This window comes from Canis lupus, chromosome 20, assembly GCF_011100685.1.
Source record: "Canis lupus familiaris isolate Mischka breed German Shepherd chromosome 20, alternate assembly UU_Cfam_GSD_1.0, whole genome shotgun sequence".
Lineage (NCBI taxonomy): Eukaryota > Metazoa > Chordata > Mammalia > Carnivora > Canidae > Canis > Canis lupus.
In genome coordinates, this window is record NC_049241.1 from 4,309,258 (window position 1) to 4,330,103 (window position 20,846).

Genomic DNA, 20,846 nt, shown 5'->3' on the forward strand with positions numbered 1-20,846 from the left:
GGAACTACATATCCCTTCATGACTTGCGGTGCGCAGGCGCATCAGTGAGGTCCGCGGCGCGTTGCAGCGTGGTGGCTACGGCGCCTGCCCCGGAACTACATATTCCAGGAGGCCTTGCGGCGCGCTGGAGCGGGAGGGCGGTGGCTCGCGGGCCGGTGACTGCTGCGCGTCCTCCCTGATTCTGGGGTTCACGCGAATTCTCGCAGCTCCGGAGCAGGCGGGAGGCCGCCGGGCTCTGCCCGCAGGCGGCCAGCCCCTCCCGTAGCCGAGCAGAGCGAGGGCGAGCGCCCGGCCGGGTCGCAGGATGGCCGCGAACGTGAGTGTCTCCCGGTCCGCCGGACCCCGCAGGCTTCCCCGCTCCTCGTAGCGGCCGCCGGGGTCCGGCTTGGCGGCCTGGCGCCCTCTGCGGGGCCTTGTCCGGCCGTCCGGGCCGCGCGTTTGCGGGGCGGGGGTCTCAGGAGACGCGGTGGGTGCGCGTCGGGGTCTGTGCCAGGGCCCCTCCCGCAGCCCCTGCGTCGCTCTGGGTTCCCGCCTGGGCCCTTGCGCTCCTCCTGCAGGGGCTGCGGGGGCCGGCGCGACCTCCGAGGAGCCAGGGAAGCCGGGACCGCCCGGGCGGGCCCCATCTGCGGACGGACGGACTGCGGTGTGCGGGCGGCGGTGGGATGCCGCGGGAGGGTGCGGGCGGGAGTGCGCGGAGGACCGGGAGCAGGCGGACCCGCGGCCCGGCCCTTGTGCCCTCGGTGTGTTTGGCTGGAGGGGCCCTGGCCGAAGGTGGTTCCCTGCAGAGGCCTCCTGCCGTGTCTCCCCGCAGCCAGCCTGCCTCGGGGACTTCGCGATGTACGCCCAGCATTCATTCAACAAACCGAGCAGCGCCTCCCACCAGGGTGCTGGGTGTGGGAAGGCTGGTGACTCACCACTCCCCTCCTCTGTGCAAGTGCTTCTGGAGCCAGCCCTGGTGCCCTGCCAGCCCCAGGACACTCCCTCCCTCCTGCTTTGCTGGAGTGGCCTAGCCACTGTCCCCTGGCCTGTTACACCCTCTTTCCAGCCTCTCTAATGTCCCCGAGGGTCCTCCCTGCCCTCCACGCCCCTGGAGAGGCAGGGTTTGTATCACCCACAGCCCTAGGACGCTCCACCTCAGCCAGAGTTGTCTGGGAGACCTAGAAGTCGTGAATGCTGCGCCTAGGAAAGCCTCAGGGGTGGCCCAAGACCCAGGGGCTGCCAGGGGAGAGGACAGTCAGGAGACCAGCCTGCCCCCAGAGGTAGACCCCTGTCTGCCCTCATACAATATTTTACAGATTGAGGATTTGCCCACTAGGCAGGCACTTGCCTGGGGTCTCACAGCCTGCGTGGCCAGCTACTGCATGGGAAGATGCTGAAGAGCGCGGGCTTTGGAGTCAGGCCGACCTGGGAGCAAATCCAGTTTCTTCCTCTGAGAAGCTGTGTGGCCTTAATCACTCTGGGCCGGTGTTTCTTCGTGGGACCTGTTAGTGTGAAGTTTAAGGGAGTCAGCCTGTGACTAGCACAGTGCCTGGTGCAGAGAGGGTGCTTACTTAATGCATGAAAAAAAAAAATCTAGGTTCACAGTCTGCCGCAGATGGCCCTGGTGAGCAGAGACTCTCTTGGGTGTACTGGCACCTGACCTTTGCCAAGGAATGTGTATGAATGTGGGTATCTTCTGCAGCCAAACCTTTGTTGAGTCATCCAGGCACGTTTACAGGAGCCACCAGGCCTGGTGAGGAAGAAAGATCTGAAGGTGGTGGGGTGGTGCAAGGAGGTGGCATGATTTCTTCATCGATGTAACAACAAAACTGCCCTGTGACAGAGGTTCTGTGAACCATCTCCATTTTATAAGTGAGCAAATAGGATCAGAAGGTTAGATAGCAAGTAATACAGGGTAATTTTCAGGGCCTGTGTGTAACCTCTGTTCCATCACTCATTGCTCTTGCTCAGGAGCCTAGAGTGCTCACTGAGGACATGCATATGTATTCAGCACATATCAAGGAGCCAACATCAAGATAAGGGGCTCAGAGGTGGCCTTGAAGGGGGAGAAGAGAGGCACTGGGAAATAGAGTGGGTAGTGAGCTGTGGGTGGAGGAAATCTCTATGATCCTCCATCCCAAGACCATCCATGTTTACTGGATTTTGTTTTGGAATGTGGGCTGAGTGTGTCATGTCAGTGCTCACCTTGCCTGAGCTGCACCCTCCTGTGCCTCTCTTTCTTCCCTTCAAGGTCTTCCATGAGCCGCTCTCCTTGATGTGGCTCCTAGATGTATGCTGAGGGGAGGCCCAGAGTTCTGGAAGTCATGCCCTCTGGCTTCCCAGTTGGGGGCTGCACTGCTAATAGCAGGATGGACTCCCTTTCCTGACACTCTCTGCTGCTGGCTCCCAGCATTCGGCTCTCCTTATAGCCCAAGAAGTGAGGAATGTGGCTTGGAGCACAGTGGTAGAAGAGTGGCCTCTGGTCTGTCCAGATATGAAACCTAATTATCCCTCTTAGAGGCTGGGTGATCTGGGCTGGTGACTTAACTGATAAGCCTTGCTTTTCTCAGCTCTGAAATGGGATAGCGATAGCTTGCCAGTGACTGGCCTGTGATAGACTGGCGTAGTGCCTTCGTCATCATTATGATGGTGGATGGCCACCTACCTGCCTGCAGTGAACCGCTCTATTAACCGTTTCCCAATGGAATTGGAAGTTAGACCATTTCTGAGTGTAATGAACATCTGGTCCCTGCGGGCCTGGGCTGGAGCATTGGGGGACAGTCAGAGATTATGGCATCAGCCTTATTTGGGCAGAGGCTGACCTGAATCTCTCCTCTGGTCCCCCGTGCCAGGTGCTTGGCTCACTCCAAGTGCGCATCTCAGAACCACTGTCCACCTTTGTGACTTCTGTCAGCTTACCCCCAGCCGTGGCACCAGTCTCGGGTGCCCGTTACAGAGAAAGCTGGGAGCATTCCCACCAGCTAGCACCTGTACATTCCATCTTGTGTCCTGGGCACTGAGCTGCCTGATAATTAAGTCCTTTGGTTCTCACCACAACCCTGTGTACTGGATTTTCATCCCATTTTACTGCTGAGGAGATGGAGGGCATAAGAGGGATAATTGCTCACCCAAGGTCTCATAGCCTGAATACAGACCCAGCACTCTGGCTCCAGGATCCCTTGACGATGATACTCAGTCAGCAGTGGACACACCTCAGACCATGCTTCTGTTATCAGCTGGATAAAACCTGACCCACTGACTCTGGAGATTGAGGCCTACCACAAACCCACCTGTGTCTGGTTGCCCTCCTCTCCCTCCACCCTGTGCCTCCCCAAACCCAGCCAGAGCTCTGCTCCCAGAACTACTTCCTGCTTCCTCACCATTGCTCAAACAGATCCCCCTCCGAGGGATGCTTTACGCCAGGGTCTGCCTCTGAGATCCCAATCAAACGCCCCCTCCTCTGGGGAGCCTGCTGAGATCCCCAGCTGGAAGGGGTCACCCATTTAGCCCTGGATCTGCTCCTCACCAAACACTCAGCATGGCCTAGTACCGTGCATGCCTGCAACTCACTGGCCCTGCAGCCTATCTTCCCTTCCCTCACTCCTAGAAGACCCAGCACGGCCCTTGGGAAGCTGAGCCACCGTGTGTTGAATTGAATGAATAACACATGCCTAGTTATGGCTTTGTACAACGGTTTGACAGTTTCATAAAAACACACCTCTTCCCTATGATTCAGCAATCTCACCCCTCTGTGGGTATTCCTTACCTAGTACCCAAGGAAATGAAAGCCCTATGTCTTCACAGAAACTTCTCCAAAAACGTTCATAGAAGCATTGTTCATGATAGCTAAGAACTGGAAGTAACCAAAATACCCACCCACTGGTGAATGAGTTGACAAACGTGGTATACTCATAGGTGCAGCGCTACTCGGCCGCATACAGGAGTGAGCTACTGATACACACCACAGGGTAGATGACCCTCCTCAGAATCTGGACAGAAAGAGTTTGTGGTGTGTGATGGCCCCATTTGTTCCATAAGAGGTCACCTCATCTATAATGATACAAATTCAAATCGTTGTTAACACTAGGGAGTGGGAGAGGAGAGTATTGGCAGGAAAGAGGCACAAAGTAACTTTCTGGGATGATAGGAACAATCCCTATCTTGATCTGGATGCTGGTCAAATGGAGTAAGCATTTGTCAAAGCCTATCAAACCAGATGCTTAATATCTGCATTTTTACTGTATGTAATCGAAACTCGAACCATATGAACAAATAGCAAAATAACAAAATTCAGTTTATTTTTTAAAAAACTAATTTTCATTTTGATTTTTTTTTTTTTTGTAATATTCTTTTTCTCAGTATTCCAGTACGAGTAACAGGAGAGAACATGTCAAAACTACGACCAAGCCCCAGCCAGGCTTCTTGGAGCGGCTCAGCGAGACCTCGGGTGGGATGTTTGTGGGGCTCATGACCTTCCTGCTCTCCTTCTACCTAATTTTCACCAATGAGGTAAAATGTCTAGAGTCCCTCTGTGCAGAGTGAGGGTCCCTGGAGGATAGTCTTCCTAGCAAAGGGTGTGAATCCAGAGGTTGGATGTGGCCTAGATTTTACAACAGGTGGGATGGAGGGGGACAGTGATGGTGCTGAATTAATCAGAATCTTTCTCGTGTGACTTATCTCATAACTGACTTAAGTAGGAAGATGAATGGATCAGTTCACAGGCCTGAAATCCTAAGGTAGGACTAGCTTCGGGCATGGCTGGATCCAGGTGCTCATGTTGGGTCACTAGGAATCTCCATTTTTCCATCATTTGCCTCTGCTTCTCTGTTGTGGGCTTTTCTTTGACAGGCTCTTCCTTTGTGGTGGTAAAGGTGGCTCAGCAACTCCAGGGTCACATGTAACCAGCTTAGCAGCCCCATCTCTTTCAAAATCAGTATAGCAAAAGTTGCAGAGAGAGGTCTCCGTGTCCTGGCTTGTCTCAGTTCTCTCTCTGAACTAATATTTGTGGACAGTCGACCCCTGTTTGATTGGCTCGGCCTAAGTCACATGATACAATCCCCCCCCCCCCCCCCTTAAACCACAAGAACTGAGAAGAAGGCAGGCAAGAGGGTGGGGGAAGACAGGGAGGGAGCACACAGCAGACAAAAGCACCAGCTGCTCCCAGCATGGGGTAGTGCTGAGAATTAGAGGGTGTGGGGTGGGTGGGGCAGCAGGAAGAGAGCTGCCTGGAAAAGCAGGAGCTTTGGCTCTAGTTCCAACCATGCCATTTGCTAGGCCTCAGTTTTCCAACTGTAAAATGGGGAGATAAGTCCTCATGCTTCCTGAGGCCCTCTCCTGCCAAGATACATTGCAGTGAGCACAACTGTGCTGAACCACACCTGAGTTGAAATCCTCACTCCCTTTTGCTCCCAGGGCCGTGCACTGAAGACAGCAACTTCCCTGGCCGAGGGGCTGTCGCTTGTTGTGTCCCCCGACAGCATCCACAGTGTGGCCCCGGAGAATGAGGGGAGGCTAGTGCACATCATCGGGGCCCTGCGGACGTCCAAGGTAGGTGTGGTGAAGGTTGTGGGCCCCACCGGACGCTCAGGGTACGTTGCTAGATGTTGTCTGGTTGAGGATTTTTGAGCGCCCGGGCTCTGGCGAGGGACACATGGGTGTGACTCCCGGCTGCACCACTCAGCAGCCACGTGGACCGATTGCTCCCGCATCTCAGCACCTTCATAAAATACAGAGGATAACTGTAACAACTCGGGGGTGGGGACAGCTTTGAAGAGTCCATGGGATTAGATAGCTAATCTCCTTGCACGGTCCTGGGCACAGGGCAGGGGCCTTACAAGTGGGTGCTTCAGCGATGATGATAAGCCTGTGTGGCTGGTGTACGGCTGAAAGGTACTCTGGTTATCGGACCTCCTGTTTGAGCTCTAAATACACTGTCATTGGCACCATGCCATTGGGCCGTGCAGCCCGAGCAGGACCGGGAGGCTCATGGTCCCGGGCATTGGGTGTCAAGGACTTAGGACAGGCAGCCTTACCTGATCTTCCTGCCCAAAGCAGCCATGGAGGCCTTCATTCTCTCCTTGTCCGCCGTAACCTCTTTCCCATCTAGTCCCACTTTTCTCTGGCATCTTGGGCTCACGTGAGTCTTGTCCTGTATTTTATTTTTTTTTCTCTGTTTGATTCTCTCCGAAGCTCTTGTCTGATCCAAACTATGGGGTCCACCTCCCGGCTGTGAAGCTGCGGCGGCACGTAGAGATGTACCAGTGGGTAGAAACAGAGGAGTCCAGGTGAGGCCCCGAGGAGTGAACAGTCCATCAGGGATAAAGAAAGTGCAGGTGGCAGGATACGTTGCAGGTGGCTTTTTATTTTGACACTTCCAAAGTTTAAAGTATGAAATCTTCCACTCAGAGAAATGTCAAATTATCCCAAAGTTCTTAGTCAATGATCTTTTGTGTGGAGGTGGCAGGAATCTAATGCAAGTGGCTCAAAGAAGGGAGGATGCTGCTTGTGGTAGAAAGTCACCCAGGGATGGGCAGGCTCGAGACATGCCTGGATCCAGGCTGCAAACGGTGCTTTCCTCTGTGTGGGCTCTATGGTCTCTCCCATGCCAGAGCAGAGGTGGCCCCGGGTTCCATCCTGTCTGTTCCAACACAAGCTGTCATTAGGCGAGGGTCGCTTAGAGCTGAGCGGCCTGGACTGTGAGTAAGGGATAGGGGGGTGGCTCAGGGAACCAGGGCATCTGGAGGGGGGCTCCAGGGAACTGTGCTAGAGCACAGGGTGAAGCCAGGTTTCTGAGCCCAGAGGGTGGCCAAGTGGAGGCACATTTTAGCTCAGGATGAGAAAGTTCTTTTCTCCAGCATGGGCCTCCAAAGGACGGAGCTGGCTGTGTGGCTGGGAGTGAGTACCTGGTCTCTGGGCTGCTGTAGACAAGGTCAGCTCCATTTGGGGATTTTGACCTGGCAGCCCCGTGTTGCTTCCAGCTGGAGATACTCAGAGACAGGAATGCCTCAGGGGTGATAGGCTGACTCTGGGGCTGCCTATGCTTTCCCTGCAGGGAGTACACGGAAGATGGGCAGGTGAAGACAGAGACAAGGTATTCCTACAGTGAGTACCACCCCCACCCCCCTGCACACACGTGGTCTCTGCCCTTAGCCAAGGCTGACAGCAGTAGGGAAGGCATAGAACCAGGCATTGGGAGCCCTGGGTGCCCATCATGGGAGTCCTGCTCTTCCATCTGTCCAGTGAGGCTCTAGGAGCCACCCCTTCTGCCCTGGAGTGGCCACGGGCTTAGATAAAAGGACACAGAGCCAGTGGTCCTCAGACATATGGCCACTCTTACTATGGTTTCCGAGTTATTCCCTCTCCCTGTCACAGACACTGAATGGAGGTCAGAAATCGTCAACAGCAGAAACTTCGACCGAGAGATCGGCCACAAGAACCCCAGGTGAGAGCTGGGTGCCCAGGCCTGAGCATAGTCTTGCCTGCCAGTGGCAGGCCCCTAGCCCCAGCTTCCCCATCTGAGTGATGGCGTGGAGCTGCTTCTGCCTCATGAGTTGATGATAGTCGGGGACATGGTTCTGAGGCCGGCTCCTGTGGCACATGGAGGCAAGAGCTGACTTCCTGAGACCACACAGGCTCCCCTCAAGTCGTGAATGTGAGGCCTGGACTGAGTGCCTGAAGGAACTTGCACATCCAGTGCCAGGGAAGCATTCTGTTACCGGCTGTGGGGGTGGGAAGACAATCAGAAGGACTTTCAGGAGGCCATGAATTTGATGTAGGCCTTTGTAGGATGTTGGCAGAGGGCAGCTAGCTCAGAGACATGGGGGTGGTGAGATGGGCTTAGTGGTGGAGCCATGGGAGGGGCTTTGAGTCTGCACCGTGGCTGGCACGGGAGCTCCCTGTGGCTGGGGAGGGCCTGGGAGGGTCTGAAGTCCATCTGACAACGGGTGGCTGGGGAGGGGAAGGCCGGTAGGGGCCCTAGGTGAGAAGTTATGAAGCTCTGGGAGACAGGAAGAGGGTGCTCCACCCAGGCGAGGGGGACAGGAGTCTCCAGGGGCAGGTCTGGTAAACACAAGATGTCCCCAGTGCCTGGGCTGGTCTGGACTGGCAGGAGCGCCTGGGTGGGAACCCTGCCTGGTACAACCCAGAGACCCAGAGGGCTCCTGGCCAGTACCCTGCTCTGCCAATAGCTCTTTCTGCCCCACAGCGCAATGGCGGTGGAGTCCTTCACGGCAACAGCCCCCTTCGTGCAGATTGGCAGGTTCTTCCTCTCAGCAGGTGAGTCTCTGGCCCCTTCAGATGACCCAGCAGCACCCAGAGGCCGTGTGCTTCTACTTGGCCGCCTCGCAGGAGCTGGGGTCCCCGCTGCCCCGGGTGTGGGATCGGCCTGCGCTTTCCCGGCATCATACATTGGGCTGGGGGCCAGAGGGAAGGCAGGTAGGTCCCGGGGAGGTGGGAGACTTGTGTAGAGCAGCCCCATCCCAGCCAGGTTCCCCTGAACACGGTTTCTTCCAAGTACTGCTGGTGCCTGGTCTGACCAGACAGAGCTGAGGGCCTTCCTAAGCGGTCCCAGAGCCAGCCGTAGAGACAAGGCTGCCCCCCACGGGCTCCACCTCTGAGCCCCACCCAGCGTGCAGCAGTTCACTGCAGGCCCCTCCGAGTGACTCCAGACAGAGGCTTTCCAGGGACAAGGCAACACTGCCGGCCACAGTGACTCCTGGGGTGGGAGAGAAGCACAGGCCCCAAATAGCCAGGGTAGGGAGGAGGGGTGGAGGCCCAGCACAGTCAGGGCAAGGGAGGAGAGGCCGGGCCCTAGGGCCTGGCTCGTGTGGCTGCCGTGCTGCTGGCTGCTGTGCCTGGCAGCCCTGGCCTCAAGTGTCATGCAAGCAGCAGGGGAGCCAGGCTCAGGCAGGGGCTCAGGCTGTTCTCAAAGCCGCAGCCACTCTTGCTGCCCCGAGAGACAGCCAGGGAGGCTTCCTAGAGGAAATGGAGACTGAAGGGGGCAGCAGTAGGGAAGGAGGGATTGGAGATCCCGGCGCTCCCCTTGGGAAGGAGGTCAGGCTGTGGGGTGTGCAGGTGGTAGGGAGGTTGTTTGCACACCAGTGTTGTAACCGCTGCACACTCCTCAGGCCTCATCGACAAAGTAGACAACTTCAAACCGCTGAGCCTGGCCAAGCTGGACGACCCGCACGTGGACATCATTCGCAGGGGAGACTATTTCTACCACAGCGAAAACCCCAAGTACCCAGAGGTACACAGGGCTTTGGGCTGTTCACGTAGCAGAGATCAGGGCCTTGGAGTGCCCCTCCCCCCGTCTTCCCGCCCCACAACATAGAGGAGGCACATTCCTGTTTGGGACTCGGATTCGGTTCAGTTTAATCCACCTGGCCAAATGAAATTGGAGGGGGCACCTGGGCCATGGTATGGAAGCGGGAGAGCAGTGTGAGCCTTGGGGTTTGGCGGTGCTGGGGACATGGGCCCAGGCTGGCTGCCCCGGGCCTCACTCAGCCCCCCGCTCTTCACTCCCAGGTCGGAGACGTGCGTGTGTCCTTTTCCTATGCGGGGCTGAGCGGCGACGACCCGGACCTGGGCCCGGCTCACGTGGTAACCGGCTTCCCCTGCGCGGACCCAGGCAGAGCCACCTCACCTCCCGCTGTGCACGGGGCCCTGAGCGCATGGGACCCTTCCTGTGTGCGTGCACTCCCGTGGGCACACGGCGGGCGTGCCTTGAGCGGCCTCAGCCCTGTGTGCACCACAGCTATCCATGGACACCCGTGGGCCCCAGGATAAGGGGCCTTTCTCCTGCTGCTTTAGAGGGCCCTCCTGGGAGAGTTCCTCCAATTGCACACTCCTTTTCTCCCCCCAGCCCCCAGGCTTTGCTCTGTAAATACTTGGTCTCCAGTCTGTGACCCTGTCACGTGTCACATGCAGTTTCACCCCTGGCCCCGGCCCTGACACAGGCTTCTGCGCCAGGTCCTCCCTGGAGTTGTGAGTGGGCTGGATCTCCTCACTCTCCTTGCAGGCACATGGTGCGAGGGCTGCCGGGGCCTGGCCGCCTGATCCCCTCAGCTCTAACCCTGAGGTCTCTGACCAGGTCACTGTGATTGCCCGGCAGCGGGGTGACCAGCTGGTCCCCTACTCCACCAAGTCGGGGGACACCTTGCTTCTCCTGCACCACGGGGACTTCTCGGCAGAGGTGAGCTGCTGCTGCCCATCTGTGTGTTGGAGGGGCAGGCGTCTCCCCCTTCCCTCGCCCCTCCCGTGGTTATTCAGCAAGCGCCCCCACTGGGGGCACAGCCAGCACACTGAGCAGGGGAGAAGGTGGCAGGAGTATGTCTCCTCGTGTGTGCAGCAGACCATGCATGGCATGGAGGACAGAAGGGGGGACACAGCGGACCCCTCCTTCTCCAGCCTCCCGTCTCCTGGGGGGAGGGGACTTGCCAGGAGAACCGAGGAGTGAAGATGCCTTGCACTGAGTGTTGTGAAACGGAGGCGGGAGATGGACTCTGGGGAAGCCTCTCCCAGTGACAGTTTTGCTGGGTTACAAGTGACGAGAAAGGGGTCAGAGCCAGTAGCATTGGGGTCAGGCAGGAACAGGAGCAGCAGCTGCCACCCAGAGAGGACATGGGCCTGGTAGGCCCCCGTGACAGGTGGGGGCCTCTTTCCGAGCATTGGGGACCGTGCAGGGATCAGAGCAGCTGATCCTGGCACTGGAAGGAGGGCTGGCACTGTTCCCCATCTGTAAACACCTTCTTTGTGCAGATGGTGACTAGTTCAGTTGCAGCCCTTAAAAGTTAGCCTCTCGTTTCTAGGCAAAACCCGTGTCTTTAAGTTCCACATTGTTGACCGCACAGCACAGCGGTCAGCAGTGGGAAGTTCGGTTCCTGCCTGGAGGGCTGCGGGACTCTTCAACCCATAAAGTGGGCAGGGTTGGGGTGGGGGGGCCTCCTGACCCTGGTGTTAGGCGCTCAGCTGCCATCCTTCCCACCCCAGCCCCAGCCCCAGCGGGGGATGGGGCTCACCTTCCCCCTTATCCAGCCAGGACCAGGGTGTGGCAGGCAGCTCGCAGCCTCAGGGCCGGGGTTGCCACCTCCCAGTTGGGTGAGCGTGAGTCATCCTTTCCACCGGTGACTCTCTGGGAGTTGCTAAAATTAGGAGGCTCCGTTCAGGCCTCCTCTCCCTCCTGCAGCTCTGGCCCCTCCCCACACTTACCTCCTGCAGGTGGAGGCCCAGGTCTCAGAGCTGTTCCCCCAGAGAGGCGTGCTCCCAGGAGGGAAGGCTCAGACTGTGCTGACCACCCAGGGCCTCCGGTGCAGGGTCTGGCATCTCTGCCAAACAGGGAGAGAAGGCCCTGAGCTAAGGAGGTGGTGAGGGCCCTGCAAGTCAGGACGCCCAGATTCCAGTCCCAGAGGCAGGAGGGTTCACTGTGGACAAGCGTGGACACTGGGGTGGCCCCAACTCAAGCCCCGCGCTGCCTTCCTCTGGCTATAGGGCCTTGAGCCAGCTGTTTATCCTTTTGGATGAGAAGAATTATGATTACCTGATTTGGTTGTTGTCAAGATTATTTGTTCATTTATTCAGAGTCTCAGTGTCCTTACCTGTAAACTGGAGGTAAGCGTGTTGACCTTGTGAAGTTAGTTTGAGAATTAAGAAAGGCAGTACTTGTAAAGCACTGAGGACAGCAACTGATAGATGGCAGGCAGTAAGTGGTGGTATTGTTATTGTCCTAGGAAATGACAGGGGGACTCTAAAGAAATGGCATTAAGGCTGACACGAGAAGAATGCCAGTGGGCAAACTTGACTGTGGGTAAACTTGTTCCAGGTGGAGCAAGCACATGTGCAAAGGCCCCGGGGCAGGAGGACACTTGACCTGGTCCCCAGACAGGCAGCAGGGCCTAGGGGGTGGTAGAAGCAGGGAGGCCAGTAGGGAGGAGGCTCCTGCAGTGGTCCTGCTGGGAGAGGGTGACAGTGTGAGAGATCTGAGGAAACATGGACACAGCATTCGCAGGACTTCTGGGACCAGATGGGAGGTGGGCCCTGCGGGGGGGAGCGAGCCAAGTGTGACACCCCTGTTTTGGCTTGTGCAGGTGGTAAGTGGCTGTGGCGTTCACTGAGATGGACATGACAGAGGGGAAAGGTTGGGAGGGAGGCTGCAGGGTCCTGTCAGATGGCACATGGGCAGCAGAATGCCCAGGGCTGCAGCTGGAAACCAGGGGCCCTGGCAGGGAAGCACCAGGGAAGTGGATGGGGCTTGCAGGGAGGGCGGAGAGCAGCCAGAGGGGGGCGCAGCCGTGGGCCCTGAGAAGTGGGGTGGGTGGGGGTAGTGGGGAAGCAGAGAGCGAGGGAAGGGTGTCAGGGGTGAAGCAGCACACGGGACGCCCTTGTCCCCCAGGAGGGAGGAGGGCCCAGTTCATCCCAGATGAGGCAGTGGGCTAAGGACTCCGTGCCTGCCCCAGAGGCCCCTTCTGCCCCGGCCTGTGCTGTGCGCGACCGGCAGACACTTAGGCCCAGGCAGGGGATGTGCCCTCCCCTCCCCTGGTCTGCTCAGAAACAGCCAGCGGCTCCTGAGTTGTCGTGGAATAGATCCCTCGGCACCTGCCCTGCCAATGGGGAGGCCGGTGGCCCCTCAGAGACACAAGACCTGACACCCCTCCCTCACCTCATCCCACAGGAGGTGTTTCATAGAGAACGAAAGAGCAACTCCCTGAAGACATGGGGCCTGCGGGCGGCTGGCTGGCTGGCCATGTTTATGGGCCTCAACCTCATGACCCGGATCGTCTATACCCTGGGTAGGTGTGCAGACAGGTGGGGGGACCTCGCTCACCCTCATGCAGCCCGTGTGCCACCTCTGTGCCTCTCACCACCAGTGGGCCTTCCGGCTGCAGTGCTCCTCAGGGCGGAAACCGGGCATTTGGCCGGGGCTGTGTCCCACCCGCAACACTGAGATGAACAGGCTGAGGAAGGCAGACGGGGCTTCCAGGGAGGGGGATCAGCTCCTGGGGGGCTGGCGTAGCCGCTGTGATCTGTCCCCAGCCCACCTGCTCATTCCTTTAGCCCTTCATTCCACAAGTGAGCGGGCGAGGAGACAAGCCAGGCTTTGCAGCGAGCCAGACCTGAAGTCTGCACGTCAGAGCTCTGGATACTTGGGCCGTTCCCTTTCCTGCCTCAGCTTCAGTTACCTCACCCTCATGGGAGGAGTTTTGTGAATGTTTGGCAACTAGGACCCCCCCACCCCCCCCCAAAAAAAAACAACCCATAACGCTTCCCTCCTCACCTCAAGACCTGGGCTAGATTTGGGGCAGCCAGCACGTTGGAGCACACGGCAGAGTGCTGGGCTTGCTCATGGGGCCAGACTCAGTTGCTAGGTCCCCACGTGGCAGAAGGCTGAGGCCCCAGGTGACCGAGTCTGAGCCCACGCTGTGGAGCTGGGAGATGGTGTTCCTCAGGGGACTTGCGGCAAACCTTACCCCAGTGTGTTCCTACCCAGATGATCCCATCCAGCCCACACTGGGCCCCGGCAGGAACCTCTCCCCCAGTTACCCTCTCTAGCTGGCAAGAGGCCTGGCTACAGTCCCTCCCAGGCTAGGAGGGGAAAGGACACTGTCCCCCCTACCACCACAGCTGGCATCTTGCACACCATTTGGGAGAGATCAGAATCCAATCAGAATCCCCCAACTTCCCTTTGCACTGAGCCCCTCACGGTTGTGTGACCCCAGGCAGGCCATTTCCCCACTCGGAGCCTCCTTCCCCCACCGTCAGAGGACCCTGTGATTCTCCCCTCATCTGGAATGCTGATGCTCCAGACACAGGGCAGAGGTTAGGGCCTGGAGGGGCTAGAAGTGCAGGTGGAGGGCCTGGGGGAAGCTACAGAGCAGAAGCATTCCTTTGCTCTTGTTTGGTCCCTACGGACTTAGTGAGCACCTGTTGTGTGCACCACACCGCTGGAGGCCCTAGGGTGAGCAGTGAGCAGGACAGACAAGGTTCCTGTCCTCTCAAGGCTCAGAACCATAGCTAAGAGCTCAGGCTCTGGGCTCAGTCTTGGGTTTAGATCCTGGCTCTGGCACCTTCTAGCTGTAGGACACTGGACAAGTTGAACTCCCTGGGCCTCAGTGACCTTGTTGGTAAAATGAGGGTAAGAACTGTACCCGCGTCCCTGGGCAGGCAGGAGGATTTGGGGAGATGATCCACAGAGTTGAACAGACCAAGATGAGCCAAGGGGTGGCCTACAGGGTCCTGGAGTCATGGCAGGGCAGCAGGCCTTGCTCTGCACACCCAGTGGCAATAGACCCCCAGGGCCTCCTGGAACCAAGTGAAGATTCCCCCCACAGACAGACGTCAGCTTCAGAATGCCAACCTGGAGGGGTCGACAGGCCAAGGACAGCTTAAGTCCAGGTGGACTAGCTGTATCCCAGACTTTCCCATGTTGTGCCAGCGGCCAGGGAGATCCTTGACCGGGAAGGGGGGGGCGGGCAGCTTAGGCTAATTTGTTTCCCTCAGTCCTGCACAGAGCTGGGCACAGAGATAATTGGTAATGACTTGAATTAGAATTAACAGACTCCTCCAGGAATGGCTGAGGCACCCAAATAGGCACCTGTAGAAGGTTCTGTGCAGTCCCCTTTGTGAGTGTGCAGCAAATAGAATCTGCCACCATCACGGGCACATGTCTTCTCTTGGCCTCAGACTGACAGCCACATTCATAGTTGAGAGGTTACAGGCATTTCCTCCTGCCTGCTCCCCTGGAGCGGTGCGTGGGTTGAGGTGTGCACCCCTCCTCGGGACCTGCCAGCTCTCACAGGAGGTTGTCTGCCTCCCACCACCACCCCTGTCCTGTCCTCACTGGGCATCAGGGACCCTTCCCCATCTGTAGACAGGAAGGATCCGCTCACCTCCTATGACACACAGCGTGGTGGCCTCGGAAACCTCATGGCCTTTCTCTTCCTCACAGTGGACTGGTTCCCCATCTTCCGAGACCTGGTTGACATCGGCCTGAAAGCCTTTGCCTTCTGCGTGGCCACCTCACTGACCTTGCTGACCGTGGCTGCTGGCTGGCTCTTCTACCGGCCCCTGTGCGCCCTCTTCATCAGCTGCCTGGCCCTGGTGCCCATCATCATTGCTCGGACACGGGTGCCAGCCAAAAAGCTGGAGTGAAACAGGCCCTGGCCCCCGCCCAATACCCACATGGTCCTCAGGATCCAGCTCCCCCAGCCTCAGCCTCCCCTGCCCCTCACCCAACCATGAGTCCACGACGGTGCTGCTCTGCTCCTCAAGGGGTCAGACTTGGCAGTGTGCATGGACGTCAGGTTTGGTGTTCAGCAGTTCACGTCTTCTTGCCCGTGGGCAACTCTGGTGAGCAGAAGGCGTTCTCCTTGCTTCCTCCTCTCTTGGGACTGTGCGTGGCCAGCTCACGTCTGCTTAGCTGATGTCTGTAGACAGTGAGGTGGTGACACTACACAGACCTGCTGCCTTAGCACTCACTGCCCCTCATCCTTGGAGATAGGCACCAGGGCTCCAGCACGGCCACCTCCTGCTCCATGGTCCCGCAGGGCCAGCCTCATCAGGCACCTCCAAGCCGTGCTGGAGTGCCCGTCACACTGGCCTGCACCCCCTAACCAGGGTGCCACACACCCAGCCTGGGCATAGAACCTGCCTTGGTACTTAGAAACACCACTTGTGTCATGGCGAGGAAAATTGGACGTCTGTTGGGCTTTACATGTTATCTTATGGTTTGGCCAGAAACGTCAAGGGTAGTATTTCCAAAGGTCCTGTTTGTTGTTTTCCTTTGTTACATACTTCCATGTATGTAACATATTCTCCTACCTGAAGAGGGATTATTGCAAATCAGATTTAAAGAAACAAAACACTGCTTGAATGATGAGCAGCTCAGACTGTTACAGAAAAACTTTTAATCCATCTGTTGAAGTCGATTTAGGCTCGGGAGGGTGTTAAACAGGAGTGTGACTCAGTGGTTTCACTTGGGGCCGTCTACTTGGGGCCAGTGGGAAGCTTGAGGATACTTTTGAAGCCAGTGTCAGCCAAGGGATTACACTCAGGGAGGAAATGGGAGTTTGTATGAGGTGGAGGAGGCATTTGCTTTCATCCTCTGGCATCAGAAACTATTGATTTACTTGAAGATGAATTTTTTAGTCAGCCATTAAAGGAAAAGGCTGGAAGCTTTCTGATCCTAAGTGGGCTCCCTCGTAGTGACCCCCACCAACCCAAATCAGGAGTCGGGGGCCTGAGGCTTGTGTAGCTCTCAGGCCTCATTCCTTTCATGGTGGGTGTGGGGCGGGGGGGGGGGCTGGCTGGTGCCTGCCTCTGAGTGGCTTCTGTCACATCCTGCATCCACAGCTTCACTCCTACATACCATCTACCCACACTTCACTCCGTTCCTCTCACACTCGATGAAAGATCAAGTATGTTGTCACCTTGATGGTTTCAAAGATCCTTCGTATACCCTTTATCTTGTTCCTTGGACTTGTTCTGCCTGGCTGGGAGTGGTGGCTTTAGCAAATTAGTTGGTGGTTGAGTAAGTGATTGGAACTCCTCAAACAAGCAGCCTCACAATCTGTTAGCCTGGGAGGTCTGTGATGTGACTGGAGATTCTTTATGCTGAAAACAGCCAGTCCCAGAGATGACTTGTCTGGATTTAAGAACTGAAATAGTATTCACTACTGCTTATTGCACAGCAGTTGTCACTGAATCGCTCCACTCTTAAAGGATGCTTCTGGAAAACAGTACAACTAGGTAGTAGCTAAATACAAAATCTATGGGATTTGGTCTGTGTCTTTTTCTAGTACAGATTTTAAGTTACTACGAATTTCAGTAGTGTTCTTCAAGAGCAAAATAATGTTAAGAAATATTTGAAATCTTTGGGAAATCATGAAATTTGTATTATCTTTGTATTTTTTATAAAAATTCAAAATAAATTTCAAAATAGCTTTTATAAGACCTTGTCGTTACTTTTTTTGAAATTTTCTCTTAAATAATTCAGCCATAGAACTAATTTAAGAACTGGGTGAACTTTTAGAACTCCGTTCTAAGTAGGTTTCAATTTTTCTTAAATGGGCAACTTGGTATTTTTAGCACTTAGGAGCCTTGCCTACCAAAGCCCTTTGTTTTGGATTGATTTAAAGGACTCAGACCTCCACCAGCTTCAGAACACATCAGAAGAGGTGGCTGGAGCCAGAGTGACACTGTCTAATGGGCTCCCCCAAGGCTTTCTGTGGCACAGACCTGAGCTCCAGCCCCAGGCCTGCTATGGCCTGGCGGTGCGATGGTGGCGAGCCTATCATCTCTTGGTCTCAGCTTCTCATCTAGAAAATGGCAGCAATGCCTTTCTCCCTATGGCACTGTGGTGGGGGCTCAGTGAGCTAAAGGCCATGAGGTGCCTGACATGTGCCACATTAGCTCTTCACTTTTTGCCTTGTGTTCTGAAGCAATGGGCAGCTACTGGTTGTCCACTCTGGAGCTAACACTGTGTGCTTTTTGTAACAAGATTTGAAGTAGGTGATTTCCCAAACCCACCTATTTCTCAAATCTGAGGTTCAGTTCCACAATGCTTCCGAGGAATGGACATCTCCCCAGATAACCGGTGGCTTACCTCTAGGGGGGGGGGGGGGGGCTGTGGTGCTGGAAGCAGGAGGCTCTGCGGTTTCCAAGGCAACCTCTGTTTGTTTCTCACCAGCCCTCCAGCCAGACTCTTGGTACAGATGAGTCACACCGCAAGTGTTTTGTTTGTTTCCCTTGGATAGAACTGGCTCAAATTTTTAATGGCTTCCGTCAAAGGTTAAAGAACATCTTCCCTTGCTAACGCAGAAAGAAAAAGTTCCCTGTGTGGAATGATGAGTTCCCGGTCTACCTGAGAACAAAAGCCTGGTCTTTAGTCTTAACATGTGGACAGATCACCCCATCATGCAGGTGTTCTTAGCCGGCAGCAAATCTGGAAGAAAATGCAAAGCTATGTCTTTTTAGATAAAGGTTTTATTTTTTCTCAAAATGTTACAAAAGTTATTTCTCCTGAATATCGGCAATGCATAGAGCGTTTATAAACTTATCCAGCAATGAATAAAATCTAGTTTAACACTGATCCACTTTGACCAACAGTTCTTTAACTCTCAGTGTTTCTCCTTTTCTTTCCTGATTTTAGTTCTTTGTTCCATCTTCTGCCACCCTGAACTGTTACCCTGAAAAGTAGACCCCAACATCGTAATGGAAGGTGTCCATACTTAGCACTTGCCCGCTCTCCTACACCACAAGGAGGCAGCCTGAGGCAGTATTAGTAAACCCGGCTGAGGACAAAATGAATGGGCCATGGGAAAAGGGTCCCAAGTCTGCAAGAGGCAAAAGCACGAGAGTCTGACAGATGAAGAATTCACCTGCAGTTTCTAAATCACCCAGTGGTTTCTGTAAGAGAACTAACTCAGGTTTCCCAAGAGGGGCTGAGTGCTACGTAGGCTGCAGGGGAGTCTCCTGCGAAGGGTTCCGTAGCTCAAACCAATGGGGCATGAGACAGCTCTGAAAGCCCTACTCTGGTACATATGACAAGGCCTGAGCCAGACCAGACCCATGGCACCACCTCAGCGTCACCCCTCTGTCCCCGAGCCCTCATGGGCAGCGCATGCTGCTTCTGTGCTTTCTTAGAGGAGATGCCGCTGCCACCACCTGGGCCTGCGTGGCAAGGGTTTGACGGGTAGCCACCCCCATCACAGCTTCTCAAATGGGAACAGGTGGGAGGCCGCTGCCTTCTTTTCCCTTCTGGTCTTCTTAGAGCACTTTGGCTTCTGCTCTTCTTCAGCCTCTCGGTTTTGGGGCCAGGAGGCTGCCAGGATCCTGGATGCTTCTGCTTGAGAGCTAGTCCCCTCCTCTTCATCAGAAGAGAGTCCACCACCTGCATGTGCTTGGGGAGCTCTTGTACCACTCTGGAGAGAGAGGGACAATGGAGGGGAAGGGCAGGCCTCAACCAGATGGAAGGGAGCAATCGGGGCAGCAAAGCCCCCAGCAACAGCCCTTCCTGGAGTCAGTAACTCAGTGTGGGGCTGGGGGAGAGCCTTCCTCACACTGGGGCCTCTTCCAAGCAAGTACTAGATATCTTGCTCTGGGCTCAGTGCTGCCAAATGCAAAGATGTTTATGCAGGAAACTGCCCTCAAGGAGCATACACCCAAATCTAGGAGATCGCCAGGCCGGGGCTTTGCACATATTACCTCACTTCTGCACAAAAGTGCACCGATGTCTTCAACTGCACAGGCCATCTCTCAGTGCCAAATGCTCTGGGGCGGGGGGGGGGGGGGGGGGGGGGGGGGGCCTCCCTGGGGCCAGCAGGGCTGGAGAGTGAGGCATGGAGGGTTTGGATGCAGAAGGTGAAAGCACATGAGTGGATGGAGTCAACACAAAGCCTGGTAAAGGTCACCAAAGGGATGTGAGGGAGAAGCATGACAAAAATATTTTTTAAAGACAACCTGCAGCATGTGGGGTTGGAGACGGGGAGAAAGCAGGTGTGGTTATAGCAAAATTCCCAGCACACATTTCTGCATCTGCCCAATGCTGACTTCACCACAGAACTGTGCGGAGGGGCCTCTGCCCCTATGGGAGCCCTATAAGGGCTGCCCATCAACTTTGCACCTGCACCCACAGGCTGGCCCAGGCCAGCAGGTGCCATGAGACGGGAAGTGAATGAGCAACCCCAGGATGGGAGGATGGCCACAGGGAGCAGTGCAAGGCTATGGGTGGCGGGTCAAACAGAGAAACGTGGGACAAGGCTCGTCCCTCCCTGGATGGGTTTAGCCCCAGATCAGACCCACGGCAGGTACACTGTGGTGTCAAAACATAAGCCATTTATGGGCAGACTCTGGGGCCGTGGTTCTGAGACCCCCTCTCCTGCCTGGGCTTCTTTCCAAGCAAGCCACACTGACCTCGTCCCCGTAACGAAGCTTCAGCCTCTCCCTGATGAGCAGTCCCCTGGCCAGCAGCTTCCAGTTCCCTAGGGCCCGCTTCTCTCTTTTCTGCAGGCAACATGAAATAGATCACAAAATGTTAGGTACCTCCATTTTCAGGAAAAATGTAAAGATGGAACCTTTGAACATATAAAGGTGCAAAAGAAGACTTTTTAGTTAAGAAAGTTTCTCAACCATGCCAAGGCCATTTTACAATGACTGTCATTTATAAAGTGATGCACATAAAAGGCAGCAAGTCCGAAGCCTCTTTTTAGCTGTTAGCGACTATACCATCTTCAAGGAGGAGGCCACACAGACTTGGGACCATGGGCAATTTCTTTCAGCAGAGACAGGTGTGTGCCACAGGTGCAGCAGCCCCCAGAGCCAGGATCCAGGGACACAGTGGCCAGAGATGGTGGACTGTGAGGTGCAGACAGGACCCTGTTTATCAGGGGCTGGCTCCACAGGGTGCCTTCCACAAAGTCCGAGAGCTGGAAAGAGCTCTGGAGCACACGGCCTCTCCTTTTAACCACTCTGCAAGTGCAGTACCTGCCCCACCTGGGGGCTTGTGTGCCCCTGCCATTCTGCTTTTGCACGCACCTCAGCCCACACCCACACCCACCCTGGCCAGACTGCTCACCTCCTTCTCCCTCTTTTCAATGAGTGCCTGCTCATTTTCCCAGGCGGCCAGGAGCACGTCTTTGTATTCCTCGCAGACAATGTACCCATCAGTTCTGTAAGGATGTAACACGGATGGTCTTACCTGATCCTGCTGCCTGCTCTGGCCTCTCCCCTCTCTGTTGCGGAGGCCAGCAGGTGGCTCCTAAGCGCCCAGAGCCCTGATGGATTCCCTGCATCAGCCGTCCATAATCCCAGCCACAGCTACTGACAGACACCACCCATGCAGAAGGCAGGCCTGTGGACTCTGACACCTTGTCTTC

General features: G+C 55.9%; 2 protein-coding genes across 3 annotated transcripts in view; one reads left to right on the forward strand and one right to left on the reverse strand.

The window, feature by feature from the left end:
• Positions 1-107: 107 nt before the first annotated feature.
• On the forward strand, positions 108-16,923 carry TMEM43 (transmembrane protein 43). Of its 2 annotated transcripts, none has more exons than XM_038565533.1 (12): positions 108-316; positions 4,339-4,488; positions 5,392-5,526; positions 6,169-6,263; positions 7,031-7,080; positions 7,351-7,420; positions 8,183-8,253; positions 9,105-9,226; positions 9,505-9,579; positions 9,998-10,171; positions 12,647-12,764; positions 14,921-16,923. In XM_038565533.1, exons 1-12 carry the CDS (start codon positions 305-307, stop codon positions 15,121-15,123), a joined length of 1,275 nt encoding a protein of 424 aa, XP_038421461.1. In that variant the 5' UTR covers positions 108-304; the 3' UTR covers positions 15,124-16,923. The 2 variants fall into 2 exon arrangements, with proteins under 2 accessions (XP_038421461.1, XP_038421462.1); XM_038565534.1 differs by having other exon boundaries at positions 137-316; positions 10,070-10,171; positions 14,921-15,123.
• A 1,012-nt stretch (positions 16,924-17,935) lies between these two features.
• Positions 17,936-20,846, reverse strand: part of XPC (XPC complex subunit, DNA damage recognition and repair factor) — a 29,204-nt gene continuing 26,293 nt past the window's right edge. The window contains 3 exon segments of the mRNA XM_038565532.1: positions 17,936-18,893; positions 19,885-19,974; positions 20,546-20,639. Coding sequence (XP_038421460.1) covers positions 18,678-18,893; positions 19,885-19,974; positions 20,546-20,639 — 400 coding nt within the window. The 3' untranslated portion in view covers positions 17,936-18,677.